The sequence below is a fragment of the Bubalus bubalis genome, chromosome 17 (genome assembly GCF_019923935.1).
Source record: "Bubalus bubalis isolate 160015118507 breed Murrah chromosome 17, NDDB_SH_1, whole genome shotgun sequence".
NCBI lineage: Eukaryota > Metazoa > Chordata > Mammalia > Artiodactyla > Bovidae > Bubalus > Bubalus bubalis.
This window is the reverse complement of record NC_059173.1, coordinates 42,897,369-42,924,366: the sequence shown is the minus strand read 5'-3', so window position 1 is coordinate 42,924,366 and position 26,998 is coordinate 42,897,369. Positions and strand designations below refer to the sequence as shown.

General features: G+C 38.0%; 1 protein-coding gene across 14 annotated transcripts in view; it reads right to left on the bottom strand.

Annotated features, from left to right (window-relative positions):
• LARP1B (La ribonucleoprotein 1B) overlaps nt 1-26,998 on the bottom strand; it is a 132,651-nt gene that overhangs the window by 50,718 nt on the left and 54,935 nt on the right. For 10 of the 14 annotated variants that reach the window (XM_025268053.2, XM_025268054.2, XM_025268050.2 and 7 more), the window contains exon 12: nt 153-276. The exons of 3 other annotated variants lie outside the window; for them this stretch is intronic. In XM_025268053.2, coding sequence (XP_025123838.1) covers nt 153-276 — 124 coding nt within the window. Of the gene's footprint in view, nt 1-152; nt 277-5,828; nt 7,861-26,998 lie in introns of those variants that run through there. One more of the 14 variants, XM_025268059.3, reaches the window with a different exon arrangement.

Sequence of the window (26,998 nt, the reverse complement as noted above, 5' to 3'; positions counted from 1 at the left end):
ATCAAAGGATAAATAAAAGCTGAGTTTTAAAATTCTAGTCTTTAATCAGACACCTAAACGTTTTCCACAAATAACAAAGCAGCAAACTTTAAAAACAATTTAGAACTGCTTTAATATTATTTAGACACTTACAGAAAAGCAGACTTACATACCTTGCCTGGACTGTGAAGCTGCTACAGGAACTTCTTGGTTTGGCTCAAAAGGAAGCTCAGGTGTTAGGTTTTCAAATTGCTCTTTACTAATGAGATTTAGCTTCTTAAAGTTCTCAACTTCTTGCTAAAGTAAAATGGAGGAATCTAATTACTAAACTGGCTAAGAGAGTAACCAACAGACAATAATTGATACCAATCTCAAAAAAATGAGTTTTAAAAACCGGAATTGATTGCAACAGAATAAAAAAAGATGTTCCAATAAAGAATCTAGCATTACACTTAAAAATAATTAATATTCAGAGTCTAAAGGTGGCATCAAGAACCCTAAAATGTTAGGAACATTTTATAATTAAAACATATTATAAGAACATACATTCTTATCATTAATTACTTATCGAGCATTGAGACACAAGACCATTAAGGTATTATAGAGGTTACAAAGTAATCTAATACACATTTCCTATCCTTAAGGAATTTACCAGTTAGATGGAGAGAAAGAAATGTACAAATAAAAATAATATTAGACAGTATATGAAAAGTGTAATATTTGGTATAAGAATTGAGATCATAAAGGAGGCATCACAGAGGAGATGAGACAAAAGAAGCTCCTTAAATGAGAATTTAGAGAAAGGGAAAATAATCCTAAATTAGGTACTATGAGCACAAATGAGAAGCTTGGAATAAAGTCATTTATTAGAAGATACTCAAATAAATGAGAGAATTTATTTAGAACTAGTGGCAAAAAGCCTTGATAAGGAAGTTGGAGAAAGCTAGGAGAAGGCAATGGCACCCCACTCCAGTACTCTTGCCTGGAAAATCCATGAACGGAGGAGCCTGGTAGGCTGCAGTCCATGGGGTCGCTAAGAGTCCGACACGACTGAGTGACTTCACTTTCACTTTTTACTTTCATGCATTGGAGAAGGAAATGGCAACCCACTCCAGTGTTCTTACCTGGAGAAACCCAGGGATGGGGGAGCCTGGTAGGCTGCCATCTATGGTGTTGCACACAGTTGGACACGACTTAAGCGACTTAGCCGCAGCAGCAGCAGTAGACTTTTAATACTAGTCCAAGAAGTTTCTACCTCATTTTCTAATAGGGGAAACATATGATGGAAGATAAATCTAGATGGATCTGAAGATTCATTTCCAAGCCCCTTTTATAAACTTAGCAGCAAGGATGCTGAGTAGGTCTAAGTTGTTAGCTCTAAGGAAGAATGGGCCCATCCATGTCCCTAGGCCACCTTCTAATTTCCGTTACATACTTACTTAGATTTTCCTTGCCTTGGACTAGAAATATGCAAAACATTACAAAGGTAAAGGCCATTCTCTACTGGAAGGTCATTTGGCCATAGTGCATGAAGACTATCCAAGCCTGGCCAAAGCCATGGGGGGAGGGGGGAAGAGTTTGAGGGGCTGCTTATATTGTATTACGTCTGGTTATTTTCCCCCAATAAACCCTATATCATGTCTACATCACTCAGTGCTAATATGTCCATAACCTTTTACAGCGTAACATCTAAAAAGAATGGACACAGGTAAAAGACAAAATAATTTGTCTGATGAATCAAATTAAACTTTATTACAAAATAGTTGTGACATCTTGCTCTTAATAGCTAACCAAACAACCTTTTCCTTCTGTATTCAAATATGAATAGCTACTTGCCAGTTCACACCATTTAGGAGATCCAGTTAGCCTTTCAAAATAGGATCTATCTTTTTTCCATGAAAATGTCTTAAATGATTACTTCCCCCATACCAAAATTACTTTCCCAAATGTCTTCAATAAACTCTTGAAGCTAATTCAGAGTTATTATTCTTCACTGGCCCTTATCTTGCTACAGAGCTTGCTATTAACAACTCACTTCAGTGAACATTTATTGTATGCTTCTCACATGCCAAAAATGAATAAACACAGTTCTGATACGAACACAAATTATATGTTTGTTTTGTTTTTAATTTTTAAAATTAACTAAGGTATAACACACCCAAATTTATATATATCAGTTCAGTTCAGTCGCTCAGTCATGCCTGACTCTTTGCCACCCCATGAATCGCAGCATGCAAGGCCTCCCTGTCCATCACCAACTCCCAGAGTTCACTCAGACTCAACGTCCATCGAGTCAGTGATGCCATCCAGCCATCTCATCCTCTGTTGTCCCCTTCTCCTCCCGCCCCCAATCCCTCCCAGCATCAGAGTCTTTTCCAATGAGTCAACTCTTCGCATGAGGTGGCCAAAGTACTGGAGTTTCAGCTTTAGCATCATTCCTTCCAAAGAACACACAGGACTGATCTCCTTTAGAATGGACTGGCTGGATATATATACACATTATTGAGGACATAAATCATAAGTTTATATCTCAATGAGGGGTCAAAAGTGAATGAACCTGTGGGACCACCATTTAGGTAGAGAGATAACTAAGCACCCTAGAAGTACCTTCATGCACCTTCCTATTACTACCCTCTTTCTTCCTAAAGAGAGCCAACACTCTGACTTTAATTCTATAGATTCATTTGCCTTTCAATTTTATAAAAAAGTAATCACAACATATGGTTTCTTTTACACAAAAATATCTTTACGAGATTCATTTATAGTCTGTGACTCTACACCAGAGATCAGCAAACTACAGCCCCGAAAAGCCAAGTTTGTTTTTGTTAAGTACCTATTTGTTTATATACTGCACATGGCTGGCTCCAGTGCTACAAGTGCAGGGTTGAGTAGTTGCCATAGTCAATGTATGACACACCAAGCCTAAAATATTTACTACATAGCTCTTTACAGAAAAAGCTTGTCCATCCCTGCAATGATCAAACCATGATTTTTTAAAAATCCATTCTACTGTTGATGAGCATTCAGGTCCTTTTCAGACAATAGTCATTATAAAAAATGTTACCATAACTGTTTTTACAGAACACTTACTTTGGTCAACAGACATATTTTTTCTCTCTTTTTAAAAAATTGTTATAGGCATACAGTTGATTTACAATGTTGTATTACTTTCAGGTGTACAGTAAGTGAATCAGTTATACATGTATTCACTTTTTTAAGATTCTTTTCCCATTTAGGTCATTATAGAGTATTGAGTAGAGTTTCCTATGCTATACAGTAGGTTATTATTAGTTATCTGTTTTATATATAGTAGTCTATATATGTCAGTCCCAACCTCCCAGTTTCTCTCTCCCCCTGCCCTATCCCCTGGTAACCATAAGTTTGTTTTCTATATCTGGGACTCTTAAAATATAGGTTTATTTCTTTTCTCTCTCTCTTCTTTTTGGCTGTGTAACATGGCATGCGGGATCTTAGTTTCCAGATCAGGGATTGAATCCATGCCTCCTGCAGCAGAAGTGTGGAGTCTTAACCACTGGACCACCAGGTTAGTCCCTTTCTCTTTTTCTTTTAAACTGAAGTATAATTGACATTTATTTTGTGATTGTGAAAGCTGGACCATATAGAAGGCAGAGCACCAAAGAACTGATGCCTTCGAACTGTGGTGCTGGAGAAGACTCCTGAGAGTCCCCTGGGCTGCAAGGAGATCAAATGAGTCAATCTTAAGGGAAATCTACCCCAAATACTCATTAGAAGGACTGATGCTAAAGCTGAAGCTCCAGTATTTTGGTCACCTGATGTGAACGACTGACTCATTGGAAAAGTCCCTGATGCTGGGAATGATTGAGGCCAGAAAGAGAAGAGGACATCAGAGGATGAGATGGCTGGATGGCATCAATGATGCAATGGACATGAACTTGGGCAAACTTTGGAAGATGGTGCAGGATAGGGAGGTCTGGCATGCTACAGTCCATGGCGTTGCAAGGAGTCAGACACAACTGGGTGACTGAATAGTAATAATTGATATATAATATTATATATATATATATATAATATATATATATTTATATATCCGGTCCCATCACTTCATGGGAAATAGATGGGGAAACAGTGGAAACAGTGTCAGACTTTATTTTTCTGGGCTCCAAAATCACTGCAGATGGTGACTACAGCCATGAAATTAAAAGACGCTTATTCCTTGGAAAGAAAGTTATGACCAACCTAGATAGCATATTCAAAAGCAGAGACATTACTTTGCCAACAAAGGTTCGTCTAGTCAAGGCTATGGTTTTTCCTGTGGTCATGTATGGATGTGAGAGTTGGACTGTGAAGAAGGCTGAGCACTGAAGAATTGATGCTTTTGAACTGTGGTGTTGGAGAAGACTCTTGAGAGTCCCTTGGACTGCAAGGAGATCCAACCAGTCCATTCTCAAGGAGATCAGCCCTGGGATTTCTTGGGAAGGAATGATGCTAACGCTGAAACTCCAGTACTTTGGCCACTCATGTGAAGAGTTGACTCATTGGAAAAGACTCTGATGCTGGGAGGGATTGGGGGCAGGAGAAAAAGGGGACGACAGAGGATGAGATGGCTGGATGGCATCACTGACTCGATGGACGTGAGTCTCAGTGAACTCTGGGAGTTGGTGATGGACAGGGAGGCCTGGCGTGCTGCGATTCATGGGGTCGCAAAGAGTCGGACACGACTGAGTGACTGATCTGATCTGATCTGATCTGATTCTATATTATACAGGCTATCCCCAGGTGCCTGCAATGCAAGAGACTTCCAGGATACGCCAGTTCCATTCCTGGGTCGGGAAGATCCCCTGGAGTAGGAAATGGCAACCCACTCCAATATACTTGCATGGAGAATCCCATGGACAAAGAGGCCCCGTGGGCTAAAGTCCGTGGGGTCACAAAGAATCGGACACAACTGAGCAACTAAACAACAACAAGAACAATTCTATGTGATAGGGGTACAACACAGTGGTGCACAATTCTTAAAGGTTATATTCCATTTATAATTATTATAAAACATTGGTTATAGTCCTTGGATATGTACAACATACTAAGGATATGTACAAGCTACCAAGGATAAGCTTATCCTATACTCAATAGTTTGTACTTCTTACTAACCCACCTCTATATTGCCCATCCTTCCTTTCCTCTCAGGCTGGTAACCACTAGTTTGTTCTTATATCCATGAGAATGTTTCTTTTTTGTTATATTCTCTAGTTTGCTGTGTTTTTTAGATTCCACATATAAATGAGATCATACTTCCTCTGACTTACTTCATTTAGCATAATGCTAAGTCCATCCACAGTGCCGCAAATGGCAAAATTTTGTTCTTTTTGTGGCTGCATAGTACTCCATTGTTCTGTGTGTGCACATAAACACATATAAACACATACATCACATCTTTATCCACTCATCTGTTGATGCACATTTTGGATGCTTCTATATTTTGGCACTTATAAATATTGCTGCTATGAACATTGGGGTGTGTGTATCTTGTTAAATTAAGTGTTTTTGTTTTTTTCTCAGATATATACCCAGGACTGGAATTGTCAGGTAACATGGTGGTTCTACTTTTAGATTTTTGAGAAACCTCCATACTGCTTTGCACAGTGGCTGCACCAATCTACATTCCAACCAACAGCATGGAGGGTTCCCTTTTCTCCATACCCTCACCAACATTTGTTATTTGTGTTCTTTTGGATGAGAGTCATTTTGACAGATGTGAGGTGATATCCCATTGTGGTTTTGACTTGCATTTCCCTGATGATTAATCATGCTGAGCATCTTTTCATGTGCCTGTTGGCCACCTGTCCTCAGGAAAAATGTCTCTTCAGTTCTTTGACCAATTTTTTAGTCTTTTTTTTTTTTTAATTGAGTTATATGAGCTATTTATACATGTTGGGTATTAACCCTTTACTGGTCATATAATTTGCATATTATCTCTCTCTGTTGGTAGGTTGTCATTCCCTTTTGTTGAAGATTTCCTTTGCTGTGCAAAAATTGTTTAAGTTTAATAAGGTTCCATTTGTTTATTTTTGCTTTTATTCCCTTTACTTTAGGAGCTAGACCCCCAAAAAAAATATTCCTGTGATTTATGACAGCAGACATGACATATATTTTTATTCAGTATTTACTAGGAGTGGAATTGCTGAATTAGGTGGTGCACTTCAACTTTAGTAGAAATTGGCAAATACACTTTCATAGTGGTTGTGCCTATTTATATTCCAACTAGCAATATGTAAGTTCATATTGCTCTACATTCTCATCAACACTTGGGATTGTCAGTTTTTAAAAATTTAGTCCTTTTGAAAAGGATGAAACTATGGATATAAACATTTTGAATGGACCTCAAGGGCATTATGACTGAAAAAAATGTCAGTCTCAAAGGGTAACATGCTATACAATTTCATTTATGTAACATTCTCAAAATGACAACATTGCAGAGAGAGAGAACAGATTAGTGGCTACCAAGGATTAGGAATAGCAGAAGGGAGCAGATGGGTGTAAATTTAATAGCAGAAGGTAGATCTTTTTTTTTTTTTTTTTTTTTGAACACAAGGGAGATCTTTGTGCTGAAAAAACAATTCAGTGCCTTGACTTTGAGGGTAGTTATGTGAATCAACATGTGATAAAATGACACAGAACTATACATACATATTATCATTGTGATAATGTACATCAATTTCCTGGTTTTAATATTGTGCTTTAATTATGGTTTATCTAATATATTAGATATAATTATCTAAGATGATAACCTTTCACGGTTATCTAGATGAAGCGTACAGTGGACCTCTCTGAACTATTTTTCTAACTTCTTATGAATCTATAATTATCCCCCAAACTTAAAAATTTAAATATTTAGCCACTCTGGTAGATATGTTATCTGATTGTGATTTTAATTTGTATTTCTCTGATGACTAATAATGATGAAAATCTTTTTACAAGTTATTTGGATAGCTTTTTCTTTGTGGTAGGACTGTTTAATTCTACTGCTCATTTTCCTATACAGTTGTCCTTCTCACTGACTTTTAAGAGTTCTTTAAAAGATGTTTTAAATGGTTTTTCCCCTACTCTGAACCTTGCCTTTTCACTCTCTTATGGTGTCTTTTGTAAGAGACAAAAAGTTAAATGTAGTACATTTTATCAATCATTAGCATCATTGTGTTACATCCTGGTTAGTAAATCTTCTGTACCAAAAGATCATGGAAATAGTATCTTAATCTTCAATTCTCACAAAGCCTGGAACATAACTGGCTATTAATGAATATTTGTTGAAAAAAAAAATAAATGGTATCCCTTTGGTTCAGCAATTCATTTCATCCCTGGATTACAATTAATGAATTGTAACTCATCCTCTGCCCTCCCCTACTCTGACCTAAACTAATGCCTCTGTGAGATTAAAACCTTATTAAACCATATTTTGATCATACTACTTTTCTTTATAAGAAGTGCAACCGCTCCTTATTCTAAGTTTCTACATAGCTTTTAAGACACTTCACAATCTGCTCACATCCCATCTACCCAATCTTTAGCTTCAGTACATTAAAACAATATTGATATTTAACTTACAGAAATTTGATTTTACTTGTTCAACAACAGAAACTTTTTTCAAATTATTATTTTTTAATGCAACAACCATTCTAACTCAAAGAACATATGCACGCACTGGAGAACTTAAAGCCCTAAAATGTTATCTCACATAAAGAAAAACACAACAAAAGGATATATACATTTTAATAATGCCTTGACCATGAAAAGATAAAGTGTTCAGGGAATCCCCTGGTGGTTCAGTGGTTAGGATTCTGCACTTCCACTGCTGGGAGCCCTGGTTGGATCCTTGGCTGGGAAAATATTACAAGCCATGCAGTGCTGCCAAAAAAAGGATTAAAAGGTAAAGTGCCCATCCAAACAAGTATAGTCTCACTGAGCACCATCACCATGTTTTTTTAAAAAAAGTTGAGAACCATAGAGAAACACTAACTAAATCGAAAAATCAGCTCTTATGAAAAAGATGACCATGAACAGAAAGAGCCACCAAGTTAGAATCTTCATAAATTTGCTCCAGTGCTTCTGACAGTGAAACACTTGAGTATTTTATAAATATGATCCTGCTACATTATCATACAGATAATAACTTTACATATGCATATTATGACATGAGGTTGTGCTTAAAACCACATACATACTTTACAACTGGTTAAAGGGAATTTTAAGAGTATTTTGGCCATACCCAATTTTCAACTTAAAAAGGACTCTAGAACCAATTCCCAAGTAATTTTTGACTTCACTGCATTACAGAAGACACAGTTATGTCTTCTTAGACCAATCAATCAAAAGGTTGAGCAACTTTTCTTTACTCAAGAAAGTCATTTAAAAATTACAAACTATATTTTTCATAAATTATCTTTTATCAAGATATTAAAAAGTACATCTGTGTTACACATGACTGCAATTCCATCAAAGAAGGAATAGGTCAGAATTTTATATGTAGAATTTTATAAACTACATGTTTCATTGTAATAGCTAGCTTTAACATTATCTTTGAAGGAGATACTTTAGAAACTGATTTGTTTTTCATTTATTGACATAAATTATTTTAGTGTTCTTGGTCATTCTTCACTCCACTTTTTTAAAACACAAGATTTTCATCATTGTCCTTAGCAATAATCACAAGGTTTTAACATTTTCTTGAGATAGTTCACCCATTTCCAGCACCAGTGGCTACTTTCTGTCCTCACCTCTCTTTTCTCCGTTTTCCTGCTTCAAGTCAACTGGCTACCTTTGCTAGCTGGGCTACCTATTCTATTTTGATTTTGTACATTTCCCAATACTGCCTAAAAACCAAGACTAAGCTCTTGCCTGCATCAAGGGATGAAAAGTTTGACAGAAATTATAAGGGGACAACTTTTCAACCACTGTTTGAGCAGTTGTAAAAATATTTCTCTGTCACAGAAACCTGAAAAGGAAATCAAGCAGAGTCCCAGGAAAAGGCAAGATATGAGTCAGTTGTAGGGCTGACTAGTCCACACCTTAAACTGAACATACAAAAGAGGTTCCTAGTCCAAGTTCAACAAACAGGGGAAACATAAAGGACCTTAGGCCTGTAAATGCCACAACAGCAGGGACTTTTTATTTAACTCAACACTGTATACAAAGTGCCTACCAGTATACTTGACACCTCACAGGTGCTCAGGTATCTGTAATGAATGAACAAATGAATGGATGATTGAATGAGAAACAAGACAGAAACTGAACTCAGGAAGAATGTGTTCCACAGATTTAGGGAATAAACTTAGAGTTGCTGGGGTGAAGGACAGGGGAAGGGATAGTTAGGGAGTTTGGGATGGGCATCTACACACTGCTATATTTTAAATGGATAACCAACAAGGACCTACTGCATAGCACAAGGAATTGTGCTCAATGCTATCTGGCAGCTTGCGTGAGAGGGGAACTTGGGGAAGAAAGGATACATGCATATGTATGGCAGAGTCCTTTTGCTGTCCACCTGAAACTATCACAATATTGTTAATTAACTATACTCCAATAAAAAGTTAAAAAAAAAAAAAAGTATACTGTATGGTAACATTTAGATAAAGTTCAAAACCAGGCCAAAGGGGAAAAAAAAAAGATGGTTGTAACAATTTAATCTAGCACTAACTGTAGTATCTGAGTTCCTACTGCACTATTCTTTACAAAGACTGAATTCTGTCAGACTAACTTTATGATGTAAGAGTTATGATCTTATACTTTTTTATATGATAGAGGAGCTGATACAAGCCTATTTCTCCCAATGAAAATAACTGAAAACTAATATAAGACTCCCTAAGACATATCCAAAAATGCCTGCAGTGAAACTGAGCTAAAGACATATATTAAAGGCCAGTAGTGTTGGAAGATGATGACATATAGACCCAATTGAGAATGGAGACCCCTTGTTAACCACTCATCAACATGCAAGGGATCCAGTTGAGATACACTTTAAATTTAGGCCATGCTATAGAGTAAGGCCCACACCCTACAGTAAGACTTACTCTAGATTCTCTAGCAGAGGTGTAACCCAATACTTGACAAGATTTTAAGGGGGCACAGAGTTTAGAGGTTAAATTCTATAAAGTTAGAGGTTTTTCAAAGATCTGGCCCAACAAAGAGCAAAATCAAGCCAACAACATTTTAAGTTGGGCAACCAATAAGAAAAAAGAATCAACATTCCTCAGACGAAGATGACAATCTATAATCTCTACAGTATAAGCAGATAATATCTATAATGTCTAGTAAAAAGACATTTCTCATTTAATATTTAAAATGTAAAACAAAAAAAACAAAAAAAACAGGCAATTGTAACACACAGTCAAGAAGATAAGTCAATAGAAATTGTCTTCCAGATATTTCAAGCGTTGGATTTTACAATAGGGACTTAAAAATAACTATTATAGAGTTATCTTTGAGGCACTAAAGGAAAAGATGATCTTAATGAGTGATGAGATAGGGAACTGCACCTAAAAAAGTAAGACTACAACAAAAATGAAGCAGGGCAAAGGCTAATAGAACACACTGGTCATAGCAAATACCCTCTTCCAACAACACAAGAGAAGACTTTACACATGGACATCACCAGATGGTCAATACCAAAATAAGATGGATTATATTCTTTGCAACCAAAGATGGAGAAGCTCTGTACTGTCAGCAAAAACAAGACTGGGAGCTGACTGTGGCACAGACCATGAACTCCTTATTGCCAAACTCAAACTTAAATTGAAGAAAGTGGGGAAAACCACTAGGCCATTCAGGTATGACCTAAATCAAATCCCTTATGATTATGCAGTGGAAGCGACAAAGGTTCAAGTGATTAAATCTGTTAGAGCGAGTACCTAAAGAGCTGTAGACAGAGGTTCATGACACTGTACAGGAGACAGGGATCAAGACCATCCCTAAGGAAAAGAAATGCAAAAAGGCAAAATGTTTGTCTGAGGAAGCCTTACAAATAGCTGCAAATAGAAGAGAAGTGAAAAGACAAAGGAGAAAAGGAAAGATATACCCACCTGAATGCAGAGTTCCAAAGAATAGCAAGGAAAGATAAGAAAGCCCTTCTCAGTGATCAGTACAAAGAAATAGAGGAAAACAACAGAATGGGAAAGATTAAAGAGCTCTTCAAGAAAATTAGAAATACAAAGGTAACATTTCATGCAAAGATGGGCACAATAAAGGACAGAAATGGTATGGACCTAACAGAAGCAGAAGATATTAAGAAGAGGTGGCAAGAATACACAGAAGAATTATACAAAAAAGATATTCATGACCCAGATGATCACGATGGTGTGATAACTCACCTAGAGCCAGACATCCTGGAATGCGAAGTCAAGTGGACCTTGGAAAGCATCACTAGGAACAAAGCAAGTGGAAGTGATGGAATTCCAGTTGAGCTATTTCAAATCCTAAAAGATAATACTGTGAAGTGCTCCACTCAATATGCCCGCAAATTTGGAAAACTCAGCAGTGGCCACAGGACTGAAAAAGGTCAGTTTTCATTCCAATCCCAAAGAAAGGCAATGCCAAAGAATGTTCAAACTACCGCACAATTGCACTCATCTCACATGCTAGTAAAGTAATGCTAAAAATTCTCCAAGCCAGGCTTCAACAGTACGTGAGCCATGAAATTTCTGATGTTCAAGTTGGATTTAGAAAAGGCAGAGGAACCAGAGATCAAATTGCCAACATCCGTTGGATCATCAAAAAAGCAAGAGAGTTCCAGAAAAACACTATTTCTGCTTTACTGACTACACCAAAGCCTTTGACTGTGTGAATCACAACAAACTGTGGAACATTCTTAAAGAGATGGGAATACCAGACCACCTGACCTGCCTCCTTAGAAATCTGTATGCATGTCAGGAAGCAACAGTTAGAACTGGACATGGAACAACAGACTGGTTCCAAATCAGGAAAGGAGTATGTCAAGGCTGTATATTGTCACCCTGCTTATTTAACTTCTATGCAGAGTACATCATGAGAAACACTGGGTTGAGTGAAGCACAAGCTGGAATCAAGATTGCCGGGTGAAATATCAATAAGCTCAGATATGCAGATGACACCACTGTTATGGCAGAAAGTGAAGAGGAACTAAAGAGCCTCTTGATGAAAGTGAAAGAGGAGAGGGAAAAAGTTGGCTTAAAGTTCAACATTCAGAAAACGAAGATCATGGCATCTGGTCCCATTACTTCATGGCATATAGATGGGGAAACAATGGAAACAGTGAGAGACTTTATTTGGGGGGCTCCAAAATCACTGCAGATGGTGATTGCAGCCATGAAATTAAAAGATGCTTACTCCTTAGAAGAAAAGTTATGACCAACCTACACAGCATATTAAAAAGCAGAGACATTACTTTGCCAACAAAGGTCCATCTAGTAAAAGTTATGGTTTTTCCAGTAGTCATGTATGGAAGTGAGAGTTGGCCTATAAAGAAAGCTGAGTGCCGAAGAACTGATGCTTTTGAACTGTGGTGTTGGAGAAGTCTCTTGAGAGTCCCTTGGATTGCAAGGAGATCCAACCAGTCCATCCCTAAAGGAAATCAGTCCTGAATATTCATTGGAAGGACTGATGCTAAAGCTGAAACTCCAAAACTCTGGCCTCCTGATGCAAAGAACTAACTCAATGGAAAAGACCCTGATGCTGGGAAAGATTGAAGGCTAGAGGAGAAGGGGATGACAGAGGATGAGATGGTTGGATGGCATCACCGACTCCATGGACATGAGTTTGAGTAGACTCTGGGATTTGGCGATGGATAGAGAGGCCTGGCCTGCTGTAGTCCTTGGGGTCACAAAGAGTTGGACACAACTGAGCGACTGAAGTGAACTGACAACAAAAATATAAATTACATAACCAAAAACTTTGCCCTTGGATGTGCTTAAGAAAAGAACAAAGATGGCATTAATTAAAATGAAGACAGATTTGTAGAACAATTTAATCTATAAAACAGACAAAATATACGTAAGAAAACAGAAAAAACTTCAGGAGTCTGTGAAACTACTGAATGGTGTAACATACATGTAATAGAAATTCCCTAATAAAAGTAGTAAGATTAAAAGTACAAAGAAACAACAGCTGAAATTTCCCCAGGTTTGAAGAAAAGCATCAAATTATTAGTCCATGAATTTCAGTTGTCCTGTAATTGGATGAATTCAAAGAAAATCACTCTGAAACACATCACAGCAAAACTGCTGAAAAATCGGTAGTACGCTAGAAATCTTGAAAGTAGCCAGGGACAGAGGATGAGGGGAGGACAGATTAAGAAATATACTAGAACAACAATACAAATAATACTTGACTTCTCATTAGAAACTGTATAGTAAAGAAGACAATGGAATATCATCTTAAAATGCCAAAAGACTGTCAATCCAGATTCTGTATCTACTGAAGACATTAAAAAATTAGAATCAAATAAATACATTATCAGTAAATGAAAGCTGAGATGTATTATTATCAGATATACACTATAAGAAATGCTAAAAAATATTCTTCAAGTAGAAAGAGAAATCATATAGAAACTTGAAAAATAAGAGGAAACAGAAAGAGTAAATATAAAAGACTATGATTTTCTTTCCACAATTTCCTTAAAAGACAACTGTTAGTTTAAAGCAAAAGTATAATACTTTAAAATGGGATTTAGAACACATGTAAAAGGATATGACAACACTAGCACAAAGGCAGTAGAATCATATTTTTGGAATTACAAACCATATTTATAAGCCAAGAAGTACTAAATGTCAGATGAGAAGTGAAAAGTGTGAAGTGATATAATACTGTCTTTAAGTAGATCTTGAAAAGTTAAAGAAAGAACGTAAAGACTCTCAGTCGTGTCCGACTCTCTGCGACCCCATGGACTGTAGCCTACCATGCTCCTCCGTCCATGGAATTTTCCAGGAAAGAGTACTGGAATGGGTTGCTATTTCTTTCCAGGGGATCTTCCCAATCCAGTGATCAAACCCAGGTCTCCCGCACTGCAGGCAGATGCTTTACTGTCTGAGCCACCAGGGAAGCTAAGTTAAGGAGGCATGTTATTAGCACTAGAGTAATCACTAAAAAATAATATTTAAAGAAGCATAACTAAGAAGGCAAGAGAAAATAAAATGTAATATTACAAAATGTTTAATCAGCTCAAAGAGGTCACAAAAGAAGTTAAAAGGAAATAAAAATATTAAAACTAATAAGACCCAATTATATGATGTCTACAAGAAATCCTCCTTTAAAATAAAGGCACTAATCAAGGAATTCACTGGTGATCCAGGGGCTAGGACTCAGCACTTTCACTGCCAGGGCCCAGGTTTGATCCTTGGTTGGGGAACTAAGATCCTGCAAGCCACCTGGTGTGGCAAAATAAATGGAATGAATAAAAATAAAGGCACTAATAGGTTGAAAGTGAAAAGATGAAAGAAAGCTGGTAACTTTGGCTTCAACATCAGCTTCAAGATACAGTATTACAAGAAATTAAGAGGCATATTTCATAATGATTAATCAATTCATCAATAATACATAACAATATATGCATATTGCATCTCATAACAGATGTACATACATACATCATATACATGAATGTGAAACTGTTGGTTGCTCAGTTGTATCCAACTCTCTGCAACCCCATGGACTGCAGGCTCTTCTGTCCCTGGAATTCTCCAGTCAAGTATACTGGAGTGAGTTGCCATTTCCGTCTCTAGGGGATCTTCCCAACCCAGGGATCAAACCTGGGTCTCCTGCATTGCAGGCAGATTCTTTACCCTCTGAGTCACCAGGGAAGCTCCCTGCATCATATGCATATATGTATTTCATAATAGAATTACAAAATTTATGTAGCAAAAACTGACAGCTCTAAAGGAAGAAATAAATGTTAAGCATAACTAAAGATTTTAATATCCCTCTCTCAGTAATTTATACAAGAAAAAAACAAAACATCTACAGGATATATAAGATTTGAACAGCCCTATCAGATAACAACCTGGCCTAATTGATATTTATAGATTATACCTAAAACCTGCATATTATAAATTATTTCCAAGTATACATAAATTTCCACCAAGATAAACCATATGCTGGGCCATAAAATAAGTCTCAATAAATTTTAAAAGACTGAAATCTAAACAAAACATTCTCTGATTTTAAAGGAATTAAATTAAAAGTCAATAAATGAAAGGTATCTGAAAAATCCCCAACACTGAATTGTATCTTTAAAAATACAATTGGTATTGTATTTTGGTAAGCTGGTTATTGGTATTTTACCACATTAAAAAAAATTATTTAATCCCCCAGATACTTAGTGTTAGGTAGTTAGAATAGGAAACAGGAGTCCAAAATGGTGGTGGCTAAAAGACAAGGAAGGGAAAAGCCCGCAAAAATATAACAAAGAAAGGTCAAAGGAAGGTCCGAGGACCGGGAGTGAGGACCTCAGGTAAACAAACAGCAGTCCTGGCTAGCCCAATTTACATAGGGCAGGCCCAGGGCGGAGGAAAAAACATATGAAGAGGAGCCAGAGGGCTGGGGCTCTCTATTCTCTTTGGGTCGGCATTCCCTCACGCCTCAAGCATGTATTTTCCTGCTATTTTCTAAATAAAACTGAGCTGTAACACGGAGCTGTAACACTGATCTGTCTAAGAGCTATAACATGGTCTGTTGGAGACGCGAGAGCTATAACATGGTCTGTCCAAGAGCTGTGATGCACCGAGGGCTTTAATGTCCATCGATTCAAATCTTTGTTGTGACGAGACAGAACTGAGGAGATTACACTCACCTGACACTTAGAAATCTTTAAAACATACTTCTAAGGAATCTATGAGTCAAAGAAGAAATCACAAGGGAAATTATAAAATATTTCAGACTGAATAATAAAAACACAACAGATCAAAATTTGTCAGATGCAGTTAAAGCAGTGCTTAGAGAGAAATTTATAGCTTTAAATGTCTGTAAAGGAAAAAGAAGAAAGGTTAACTAGTGAACAGTATGTTTCTACCTTAGGAAGCTAGAAGAAAAAGAGCAAATTATCTCCAAAGTAAATATTAAGAGTAGAAATCAGGGATACAGAAAGGAAAACAATGAGCACATAAAACAATATTGTGAGTATGAAACAATTCTCATTGTGGTTTTAATTTACAACTTTCTAATTAATAATGAGGTTAAACATTTTTAAAATTCTTCTTTCAGTCACTGGGATTTTCTCTTTTGTAAAACCGTATCTAAGCATTTTTTAATAAGGCTCTCTGTCTTTGCCTATTGAGTCATAAGAATTCTCTATACATTCTAAATAATTATTTTTGGCTGTATATATTCCAAAATATATACTCTCAACTTGTAAATTATTTTTACCTCCCATATGGTATCAGTTCAGTTCAGTCGCTCAGTCGTGTCCGACTCTTTGCGACCCCATGAATCGCAGCACGCCAGGCCTCCCTGTCCATCACCAATTCCCACAGTTCACTCAGACTCACGTCCATCGAGTCAGTGATGCCATCCAGACATCTCATCCTCTGTCGTCCCCTTCTCCTCCTGCCCCCAATCCCTCCCAGCATCAGTCTTTTCCAATGAGTCAACTCTTCGCATGAGTGGCCAAAGTACTGGAGTTTCAGCTTTAGCATCATTCCTTCCAAAGAAATCCCAGGGCTGATCTCCTTCAGAATGGACTGGTTGGATCTCCTTGCAGTCCAAGGGACTCTCAAGAGTCTTCTCCAACACCACAGTTCAAAAGCATCAATTCTTCTGCGCTCAGCCTTCTTCACAGTCCAACTCTCACATCCATACATGACCACTGGAAAAACCTTGACTAGACGGACCTGTGTTGCCAAAGTAATGTCTCTGCTTTTCAATATGCTATCTAGGTTGGCCATAACTTTCCTTCCAAGGAGTAAGCGTCTTTTAATTTCATGGCTGCAGTCACCATCTGCAGTGATTTTGGAGCCCAAAGAAATAAAGTCTGACACTGTTTCCACTGTTTCCCCATCTAGTTCCCAGGAGGTGATGTGACCGGATGCCATGATCTTTGTTTTCTGAATGTTGAGCTTTAAGCATATGGTATACTTTAATAAATATACTTATTTTTAATGATATAAAGTGCATCAACAACTTTGCTGTTGCTGCTGCTAAGTCGCTTCAGTCGTGTCCGACTCTGTGCGACCCCATAGACAGCAGCCCACCAGGCTCCCCCGTCCCTGGGATTCTCCAGGCAAGAACACTGGAGTGGGTTGCCATTTCCTTCTCCAATGCATGAAAGTGAAAAGTGAAAGTGAAGTCACTCAGTCGTGTCCGACTCTTCGAGACCCCATGGACTGCAGCCTACCAGGCTGCTCCGTCCAAGGGATTTTCCAGGCAAGAGTACTGGAGTAGGGTGCCACTGCCTTCTCCGATCAACAACTTTAGGTTTATATATTTATGGGAAAAAGCCTTCCCTGCACTTCCATCATTGAAATATCTTTCTCAGAAAAGTTTTATTGTTTTGTCTTTTACATTTAGGTTTCTCCTCCACTTAAAGTTAAGGCAAATACAGTTTGAGGCATACATCAAATTTCTTTTTTTCCCCATAAGAGTATATTTTTGACTCAGCATCATTATTTAGTGCATTCTTTCCTCTTTGTTCTACAATACAGCCACCTGTGACATACATCTCGTTTCTATATATGAGCAAATTCTTGGTTCCCTGTTCTCTCAGATTATTTACATATGCATAACCTATACTTCATTGTTTTAATTATTTAAAAATATTTTTTATCATTTATTTTATTTTAAAAAAAAAAAAGCCCTTGATATCTGGTAGAGCAAGACAACCCTGTGCTTTTTCTTTTGAAAGTGTATTTGCTACTATAAGCTTTTTGCACTTCTATATAAATTTTGGAATCAGTTCCTCCAATAGAGAGGGAGAGAGGGGAAAAACATTAGGGATTGCAAAAAATTTACAGGTCAAGATGTTGAGGACTGTCTTTACAGTAGTAACTGTCTTTACAATAGTAACTCTTGCAGTCCATAAAGATAGCATCTCTATTTAGATCATTTAATAACTTTTTAATAAAGTTTATAATGTTCTCCCAAGGATCTTGTACAGGTTTGTTATGACCAAGTCCTAGTTCCTTCATATTTCTTTCATTATCTATTTTTGGCTGTGCTGGGTCTTTGTTGCTGTGTAGGCTTTTCTCTAGTTGCAGCGAGTGGGGGCTACTCTCTAGTTTTGGTGCCCAGGCTTCTCTTTGTGGTGGTTTATCTTGTTGCACAGCACAGGCTCTAGGGCACAAGACTTCAGCAGTTGCAGCATGAGAGTTCAGTAGTGGTAGGTGCTCAGTAGTTGTAGCTCCAGGGCATTAAAGCACAGGTTCAACATTTGTGGCACATGGGCTTAGCTGTTCTATGCATGTGGGATCTTCCTGGATTAGGGATTAAACCCAAGTCTCCTACACTGGCAGAGGGATTCTTTACCACTGAGCCACCAGGGAAGCTCTCCTTCATATTTCTTCCTTCATATTTCTTAACGCTATTATAAAATACTAGCATTTTTTAAAGTTTCATTTTAAAATTTAATTTTGCTGGAAGAAATGCAAACAGATTTTTAGACACTGATTTTTGTATCCAGTAACAAATATCTACAGTCTAATAATAATTCTAATAATTCATTTTTTTAATTTCCAAGGTTTTCAAAATAACTATTAATTTCATCTTATTCTTTAAATAAATGCTTTCAAATTTTTAATATTATGTATGATGTTAAATTCAGGTTCCTTGGCAGAAATTTTTATTCACATTACAGAAATTTATATGTATTTTACAATTTCATTTTTCTAAATCATAAATATTAGCTTATCAAATGCTATTGCTCTATGCATTGTTTATATTTTTCTCTTCTGACCTCTAAATGTGGCCAATTGGTTTCCTAACATTTCCTAAAATAAGCCTCACATTCCTGCAAAGCTTGACTTATTAAATTCATATTTCATGATTTGTAGAAATTTCTTAGCCCTATAACCCTTATGGCAGAAAGTGAAGAAGAACTAAAGAGCCTCTTGATGAAAGTGAAAGAGGAGAGGGAAAAAGTTGGCTTAAAGCTCAATATTTAGAAAACTAAGATCATGCCATCCGATCCCATCACTTCATGGCAAATAGATGGGGAGTGGAAACAGTGGCTGACTTGATTTTTCTGGGCTCCAGAATCACTGCAGATAGCAATTGCAGCCATGAAATTAAAAGACGCTTACTCCTTGGAAGGAAAGTTATGACCAACCTACACAGCATATTATAAAGCAGAGACATTACTTTGTCAACAAAGGTCCATCTCGACAATGCTATAGTTTTTCCAGTGGTCATATATGGATGTGAGAGTTGGACTATAAAGAAAGCTGAGCGCTGAAGAATTGATGCTTTTGAACTGTGGTGTTGGAGAAGACTCTTGAGAATCCCTTGGACTGCAAGGAGATCCAACCAGTCCATTCTAAAGGAGATCAGTCCTGGGTGTTCATTGGAAGGACTGATGTTAAAGCTGAAACTCCAATACTTTGGCCCCCTCATGCGAAGAGCTGACTCATTGGAAAAAGACTCTGATGCTGGGAAAGACTGAGGGCAGGAGGAAAAGGGGACGAGAGGATGAGATGGTTGGATGGCATCACCGACTCGATGGACATGGGTTTGGGTGGACTCCGGGAGTTGGTGATGGACAGGGAGGCCTGGCATGCTGCAGTTCATGGGGTCGCAAAGAGTCGGTCACGACTGAGAGACTGAATTGTACTGATCTCTCTTCATGTATTGCCTCTGCCCATTCTTTCCCTGCTTTTTCTGGAACTCTAATTAGATCTGTACATTCTAACTCCATTTCCTGAACCTCTTTCATACCTTCCCTTTCACTCTGTGCTTTATCCTGGGTAATTTCTACTGACCTCTCTTTTAATTTACAAATCCTCAGTGTCTCATCAACTTTGTCTCACCTGCTATTAAATCCAACCATTGAGTTTTTAACCTCAAATAAACTTTCACTTCTTATAGGAGCTTTGTTCCTTTATTTTTTTCAAATCTGAACTGTTAATTTTCCCTTTCACATATTTTGAACCTCATCATTCGTTAATTAAACCATGTAAACATTTATATTCTGTGACTGTTATTCTGTGCTTTGATAATTGCAGCATTCAAAGGACCTATGGGTCTCTTTCTGCTGTCATTTTGGCTACAATAATACACTTGGTAACTTATTTCCTTGCCTGCTTAGTCAATTTTTTCCTCTGATCACTTAATTTCTCTAGAAAATACTTATGGGAATATTTGGAGGAATATTACATTCCAATAATATTAGAATGAAGCCATTCTACATCAATGGGCCAAATTTGGCCTGTAGTCTGTTTTATGTAGAGCCCTCTAGCTAAGAACAGTTTTTACAATAAATGGCTACATTTAAAAACAAAACAAAAAACCATGAAGCAAAGTACAGGATACAAGAACCGAAATTCTAAGTAGCTTGAAAGGCAGAAAATACTTACTACCCAGCCCAGTACAGAAGAGTTTTTCAACCTCTGAAATAAGTTCCTCCAGAGAGGATATAGGCATGCTTATGCCAGACACCTGTGATGATTAACAATCTAGAACTACTTTATATTCTCAGTTCAGTCGCTCAGTCCTGTCCGACTCTTTGCAACCCCATGAATCGCAGCACGCCAGGCCTCCCTGTCCATCACCAACTCCCAGAGTTCACTCAGACTCACATCCATCAAGTCAGTGATGCCATCCAGCCATCTCATCCTCTGGCGTCCCCTTCTCCTCCTGCCCTCAATCCCTCCCAGCATCAGAGTCTTTTCCAATGAGTCAACTCTTCACATGAGGTGGCCAAAGTACTGGAGTTTCAGCTTTAGCATCATTCTTTCCAAAGAAATCCCAGGGCTGATCTCCTTGCAGTCCAAGGGACTCTCAAGTGTCTTCTCTAACACCACAGTTCAAAAGCATCAATTCTTTGGTGCTCAGCCCTCTTCACAGTCCAACTCTCACATCCATACATGACCACTGGAAAAACCATAGCCTTGACTAGATGGACCTTTGTTGGCAAAATGATGTCTCTGCTTTTCAATATGCTAACTAGGTTGGTCATAACTTTTCTTCCAAGGAGTAAGCGTCTTTTAATTTCATGGCTGCAGTCATCATCTGCAGTGATTTTAGAGCCCCCAAAAATAAAGTCTGACACTGTTTCCCCATCTATTTCCTATGAAGTGATGGGACCAGATGCCATGATCTTCATTTTCTGAATGTTGAGCTTTAAGCCAACTTTTTCACTCTCCTCTTTCACTTTCATCAAGAGGCTTTTTAGTTCTTAGCTCTAGTTTTTTCAGACAGAACTACGTTATGTATTTGAGCTGCAAATCTAAAATGTCTGACCATCAAGTGGTTACTTCCTACCTGCCTCCATTCAGAATCAAGACAAAACAAGCAATTTTTCTTATAGCTTCTTCTCTTTACTCCTCAGTTGAGTGGTACATTTAAGATGTACCCCTGTCTCCTATTTTACTTCCTAACTTGGATGAATCTTAAGGTTTCTCTGCAGTCTCATGCTGATGAGGATGTGAATTTCAAAACTGAGTTTATCTGATTTACTACATGCCCTCTGAGTATATGCCCATTTCTGAGCTCAGTTTCTTTTCTCTGGGATCTCATTTTCAATTTGTAAAACTAGCATACCCTTATTTTTTTGTCTAATGAAGTCTGAAACACGACTAGGAGTTTATGTAGCAAAGATGATGAAGGCAAAAGCATTTCAAGGGTTTGGAGAAACACATGCAAAAGCTTAAAGATGAGAAAAGTATCTTTGGGAAACTTCAACTCCAAGTACTTCAGTGTACAGAGAAAAGAGCAGTGACATGAAGCCAGAAATATGGAGATATGGAAGAATTCATGACGTAAGAGTAATATAAACAAGACTATTGACTAATGTGAGGCAAGAGGGATATACCCATGCCAATCAATATGCAGGGACTGCAGACCCAATTACCAAGATGGGAATCATAAATCAACCGGGGACTTCTGTTAAGTTGGAGGAAGAAAAGGAACAAAGAAGCAGGTTATGAATGGAGAAACTTGGTTTGGGGCATGTTGTTTTTTAAAGAACTATATGATAAATATTATGAAAATGTCCCAGGAAACAGCTAGACCCATTGTATCTGAAATTCAGGGTCAAAATCTAATTTAGATATAAAAGCGTTGGGATTTAAAAAAACAGTGGTAATAGAGTCCTGAGTAGAAAGAGTGCTTAGGGAGAGCAGTTAACAGTAAGAATATAGAGGGCTTAAGTCATAAACCTAGAAATTGCTGAAAATTAAGGAACAGATGGAAGATAATTGTAAATCTGACTGAAAAAAGAATGGCTACAGAAGTAGAAGGAAAAGCAAGAAAATATGGTGTAATGGAAAAGTCAAAAAGTTTCAAGAAGTTAACAGCTTTAAATGCTCATGACCAAGTAAGATCGAGACAGGATCTTATCTACCATTTTTAGAAATAAATCAAAAAGTATCTTGGTACTGTCCTCCATTTTCCTGTCTGGTCTCTTTGGTCTAAAGCCTCTCTAGTAAAATTTCTGCAACAAAAATAGTCTGTAGCCCTCCCACTGCTCACTAGAAATCTTTGATTTTTCTTAGAACCTTTATTTCCCGTTCTACAAAAATGACTTTTTAACTTTGTCACTCTCAACCCTTTGACCAACCACATAACCCTGACTCATTTCATTGAGAAGGGTAAAATCATGAGAAGAAAATTACTTTTATTACCAACTAATCTACAAACCCATCTACATGCTTATGTTCTATTTCTTCCCTCTAGGTAAAGAACCCAAAGCCTTTCTTTAAAAGACCAATACTTCTATATCAATTATTCTTAACTAGAGATGATTCTGTGCACATAACTCTCTTCAAGGTACATTTTTTAAAATTGTCATGGGGGTGGGGTACTTCTGGTATCTAGTGGGTAAAGGCCAGGGATGATGCTAACCATTCTTTGTTGTACAGGATAGCTCCCATGAAAGAATTACCTTGTTCCAAATGTCAACAGGGCCAAGGCTGACGAATTCTGATCCATATGCTCTGAATCTTATCCAGTTTCACAACCTGAAGAATTTAGCTCCGTTTTCTATTTCCTTTTATATCCTCAACTCTCCCATTCCACTGGACCATTCCCATAACCATATAAAATGTTCCAGTGCTTTCCAATCTTTAAAAATATATTAATACACAAATACACACACACAAAACTTTGACTCCTTATCTCCTTTTGTTGCAGGGAAAAACCAATCCTGCTTCTTTGACTTGCTTTTTGTTTCTTTTGTTACTACAATCATACATAAAATGGCCTGCCTCAGAGGACCCTGCCCACTACCTGGTTGTTAAACTAAAAAGCCTTTGTTCAGCTCATAGAGAGATAGTCTCCCCTGCCCACCCGTGAATAGCTACAACAAAAAGAAGAGATTAACATGTCCCTTCCAAAGGCTGACCCTTCCAGGAGATGTTTTGCAAGACTGAAGACTCTTTTTACTTTTCTTCCTCACTGCCTCTCCCTCCCTATTCTGCCTTTTGACTTTAGCTCCTCATTGCTTCTCTTTCTATGACTCTAAAAGAACCTGGCATCCAGATTCAGTAACAAGATGCTTACTTTGAGACATTAGTCTGTCATTTTCTCTGTCAGCTTACTTTCCAAATAGTCATATTCCTTGCCTCAACATGTTTCGGGGATTCATTGGCCTGTTGTGTAAGCGAACTGAGCAAGCTTGGACTCAGCAACACTTTTAGGCACTGCCATTTCTCCAATAAATTATACCGAGCTTCAATATTCATATTATATTGCTAATGCAATATTCAATACTTACATATATCTGAATGTATTACATTCTTCCACTTGTCATTTCTTCATTCAGGCTTTTCCCTTAACTGTTCCACTGCGATAAATCAGCAAGTTTCTTATTTCCTATTTATGAAGCAGCTCATAACTAAATTCAATGGTCAATCATGGATGGCAGTTATCTATTATCTAGATTTTCTGAATTAATTATATCCATCCACACTTTCACCAATGTCACCATCCTGAAATACCACATTCCTAGCCCCCAACACACAGCAGGCACTCAAACATATGTTAATGAATGAATTCCTGGCAAAGAGTTAACTTAAAACAAAGCTACCATACTGTATCAAGGCTGTGTATTTTCACTCTGCTTATTTAACTTATATGCAGAATACATCATGAGAAATGCTGGACAGGATGAAGCACAAGCTGGAATCAAGATTGCCGGGAGAAATATCAATAACCTCAGATATGCAGATGACACCACCCTTATGGCAGAAAGCAAAGAAGAACTAAAGAGCCTCTTGATGAAAGAAAGTGAAAGAGGAGAGTGAAAAAGTTGGCTTAAAGCTCAACATTCAGAAAACTAAGATCATGGCATCTGGTCCCATCACTTCTTGGCAAATAGATGGGGAAACAATGGAAACATGTGAGAGACTTTATTTGGGGGGGCTCCAAAATCACTGCAGATGGTGACTGCAGCCATGAAATTAAAAGATGCTTGCTGCTTGGAAGAAAAATTATGACCAACCTACACAGCATATTAAAAAGCAGAGACATTACTTTGCCAACAAAGGTCCATTTAGTATGGATGTGATAGTTGCACTGTAAGGAAGGCTGAGTGCTGAAGAATTGGACATGAGTTTGAGTAAATTCTGGGAGTTGGTAATGGACAAGGAGGCCTGGCGTGCTCCAGTCCATGGGGTCGCAGAGTCAGACACGACTGAGCGACTGAACTTGAAATCGAACCATATTTGAAGTATGTGTATTAAAATAAGGAACTGACTTGTGCAGAGGCTTTGGCTGGAATTAAACAGTGAGCTAAAATTAGGTCTAATTCACTTGTCTCTTCAGCAGGGAGAAGTCAAATCAAAACCATTCTAAAGAGAGAATGACTACAGTTGATATGGGGCCTAATGTTGAAAGTAAATTTGAGGAAGTCTTTCAAAGAAAGATATTAGGAGGAAAAATTAAGAGTTTTGCATTTTAAAATACACAACACAAAAGGAATTATGAAAATATCAGACCCTATAGTACTTCCCTGGTGGCTCAGAATCTGCCTGCAATGCAGGTGACCCAATCTACCCAATCTACCCTGGGTCAAGTAGATCCCCTGGAGAAGGAATTGGCAACCCACTCCAGTATTCTTGCCTGGAAAACTCCATGAACAGAGGAGTCTGGAGGGCTATAGTCCATGGACTCGCAAAGAGTCGGACATGGCTGAGTGACTAACACTTTCACTTTCACAGTGCCTGTAGAGGGGAAGACCTCTACAGACTGCACTTTGATGTCACAATTTCTATGTAATGCCTGAAGTTTCGGCATTGTCTTTAAATTCCTGATCTCACCTCCATTTGTATCATTATTCCTCCACATAACCATATGGCCTTTGTTCTTTGTCACACATGCTCAGTCTTTCAGTTTTCAAGTCTTAAAAGCAATTTCCCTGGTGATCCGGTGGCTAAGATTCTGCAGTCCCAATTCAAGGGTTTCAGGTCATAGAACTAGATCCCAGATGATGCAACGTTAGAGTTCACCTGCCTCAACTAAGACCTGATACAGCCAAATAAATAAATAAACAAAATATATATTTTTAAGTCTTTAAAACCCAGTGAGGTAAAGACGACGAGAATGATCCTCATCTGGAAAAAAAAAAAAGAATGATCCCCATTTGAAGTTCAGAGAAGTTAATTTTTGGTCCAGAATTGCATACAGTGAAACTTGCACCCAAGTTGACTCCTGGTCAAGAACAGTCCCCGGCTTTTGCCAGAGAGGTTCCCAAGTTGGTGTCCTTCTCTAGTGAGAAGAGGAACAGCTCAAATGGTGGTGGTGACTCTCAGCTTGCCAAGTCAATATGATGTCATGTTTCTGTCTGCCCACCAAGTAATGATGTGGCATCTCCTGGTGAATTTGTACACCCTTCCAGCTATATACCAAAGATTTCACCACAACTGAAGTTCCTCTCACCATGTGCAACAACGACCTGCCTGTATTTGTAAGGGAAATGCAACAGAAGGCAGCAAAGTAATCTACAGAGTTACAGCCATCAGGTCTCCCAAGGCTTTAGGCTCCACACATTCAGAATAAGTCATGGCAGAAGAGAGCCTATGTCCAGTCTACCTTCTCAGCAATGAGCCTGCTGATGGTCTCAGTCATCCAGCAAAACTGAGTATGTTCTATCATACAATACAAAGGCAGGAAAGCCAAGGAGAACTCTGGAAACTGACACATAGACCTGTGTTAACTTCACATAATCCTCGAAGAAGTACTGGGCAAAACTGACATACTGCACAACAGCAAATGCTATAAGCCTAAAGATGAGACTGACTGACTGACTTGAAGATTCTTCCTGAAATGCTAGGAAAAAAAGGCCTGAGCATGTTTAGGTTTCCGCACAAGCAACTTGGACAGAGGGTATAATGACTGAAGAACAGGTTGTAATGGTTTCTCTCCTTTGTTCTGCAGTTTCAAACTCAAGATTTCTCATTAGGGAGAGGTATCATGAGAGATAGTAGACTGGACAACTCTTGACCCTCACAAGCCCAGAAGCCAGCCAGCAATATGAGTGACAAGATGCAGAAGCCCAGCAGTCTGTCTCTTCAAAGAAAGCCCTATCTTTAAATCTGTTAATAAAGCCTTCAACAACATATAGCTTTACACCACCGCCCAAAGGAGACTGCTGAACAGGAATACAAATAGCTGTATACGAAAAATGAGAACAGGTTCAACATTACACCTGAAAATAACACAATATTGTGACTCAACTATACTTCAAAAAAAATTTAAGTTTAAAAAAGGAGGGGGGGGAGGGCCAATCAAATCTTGATTTTAGCCCAAGAACAACCTTGCAGCTCCAAGAAGTAAATAACTCATCTTTGGCTTACCTCTTCTTGTCCCACACATTCCCATTCATGCTAGCTTGTTCTTTGCATTGTCATAAAAATATGCCACATAAGAAAATGTGTTATAC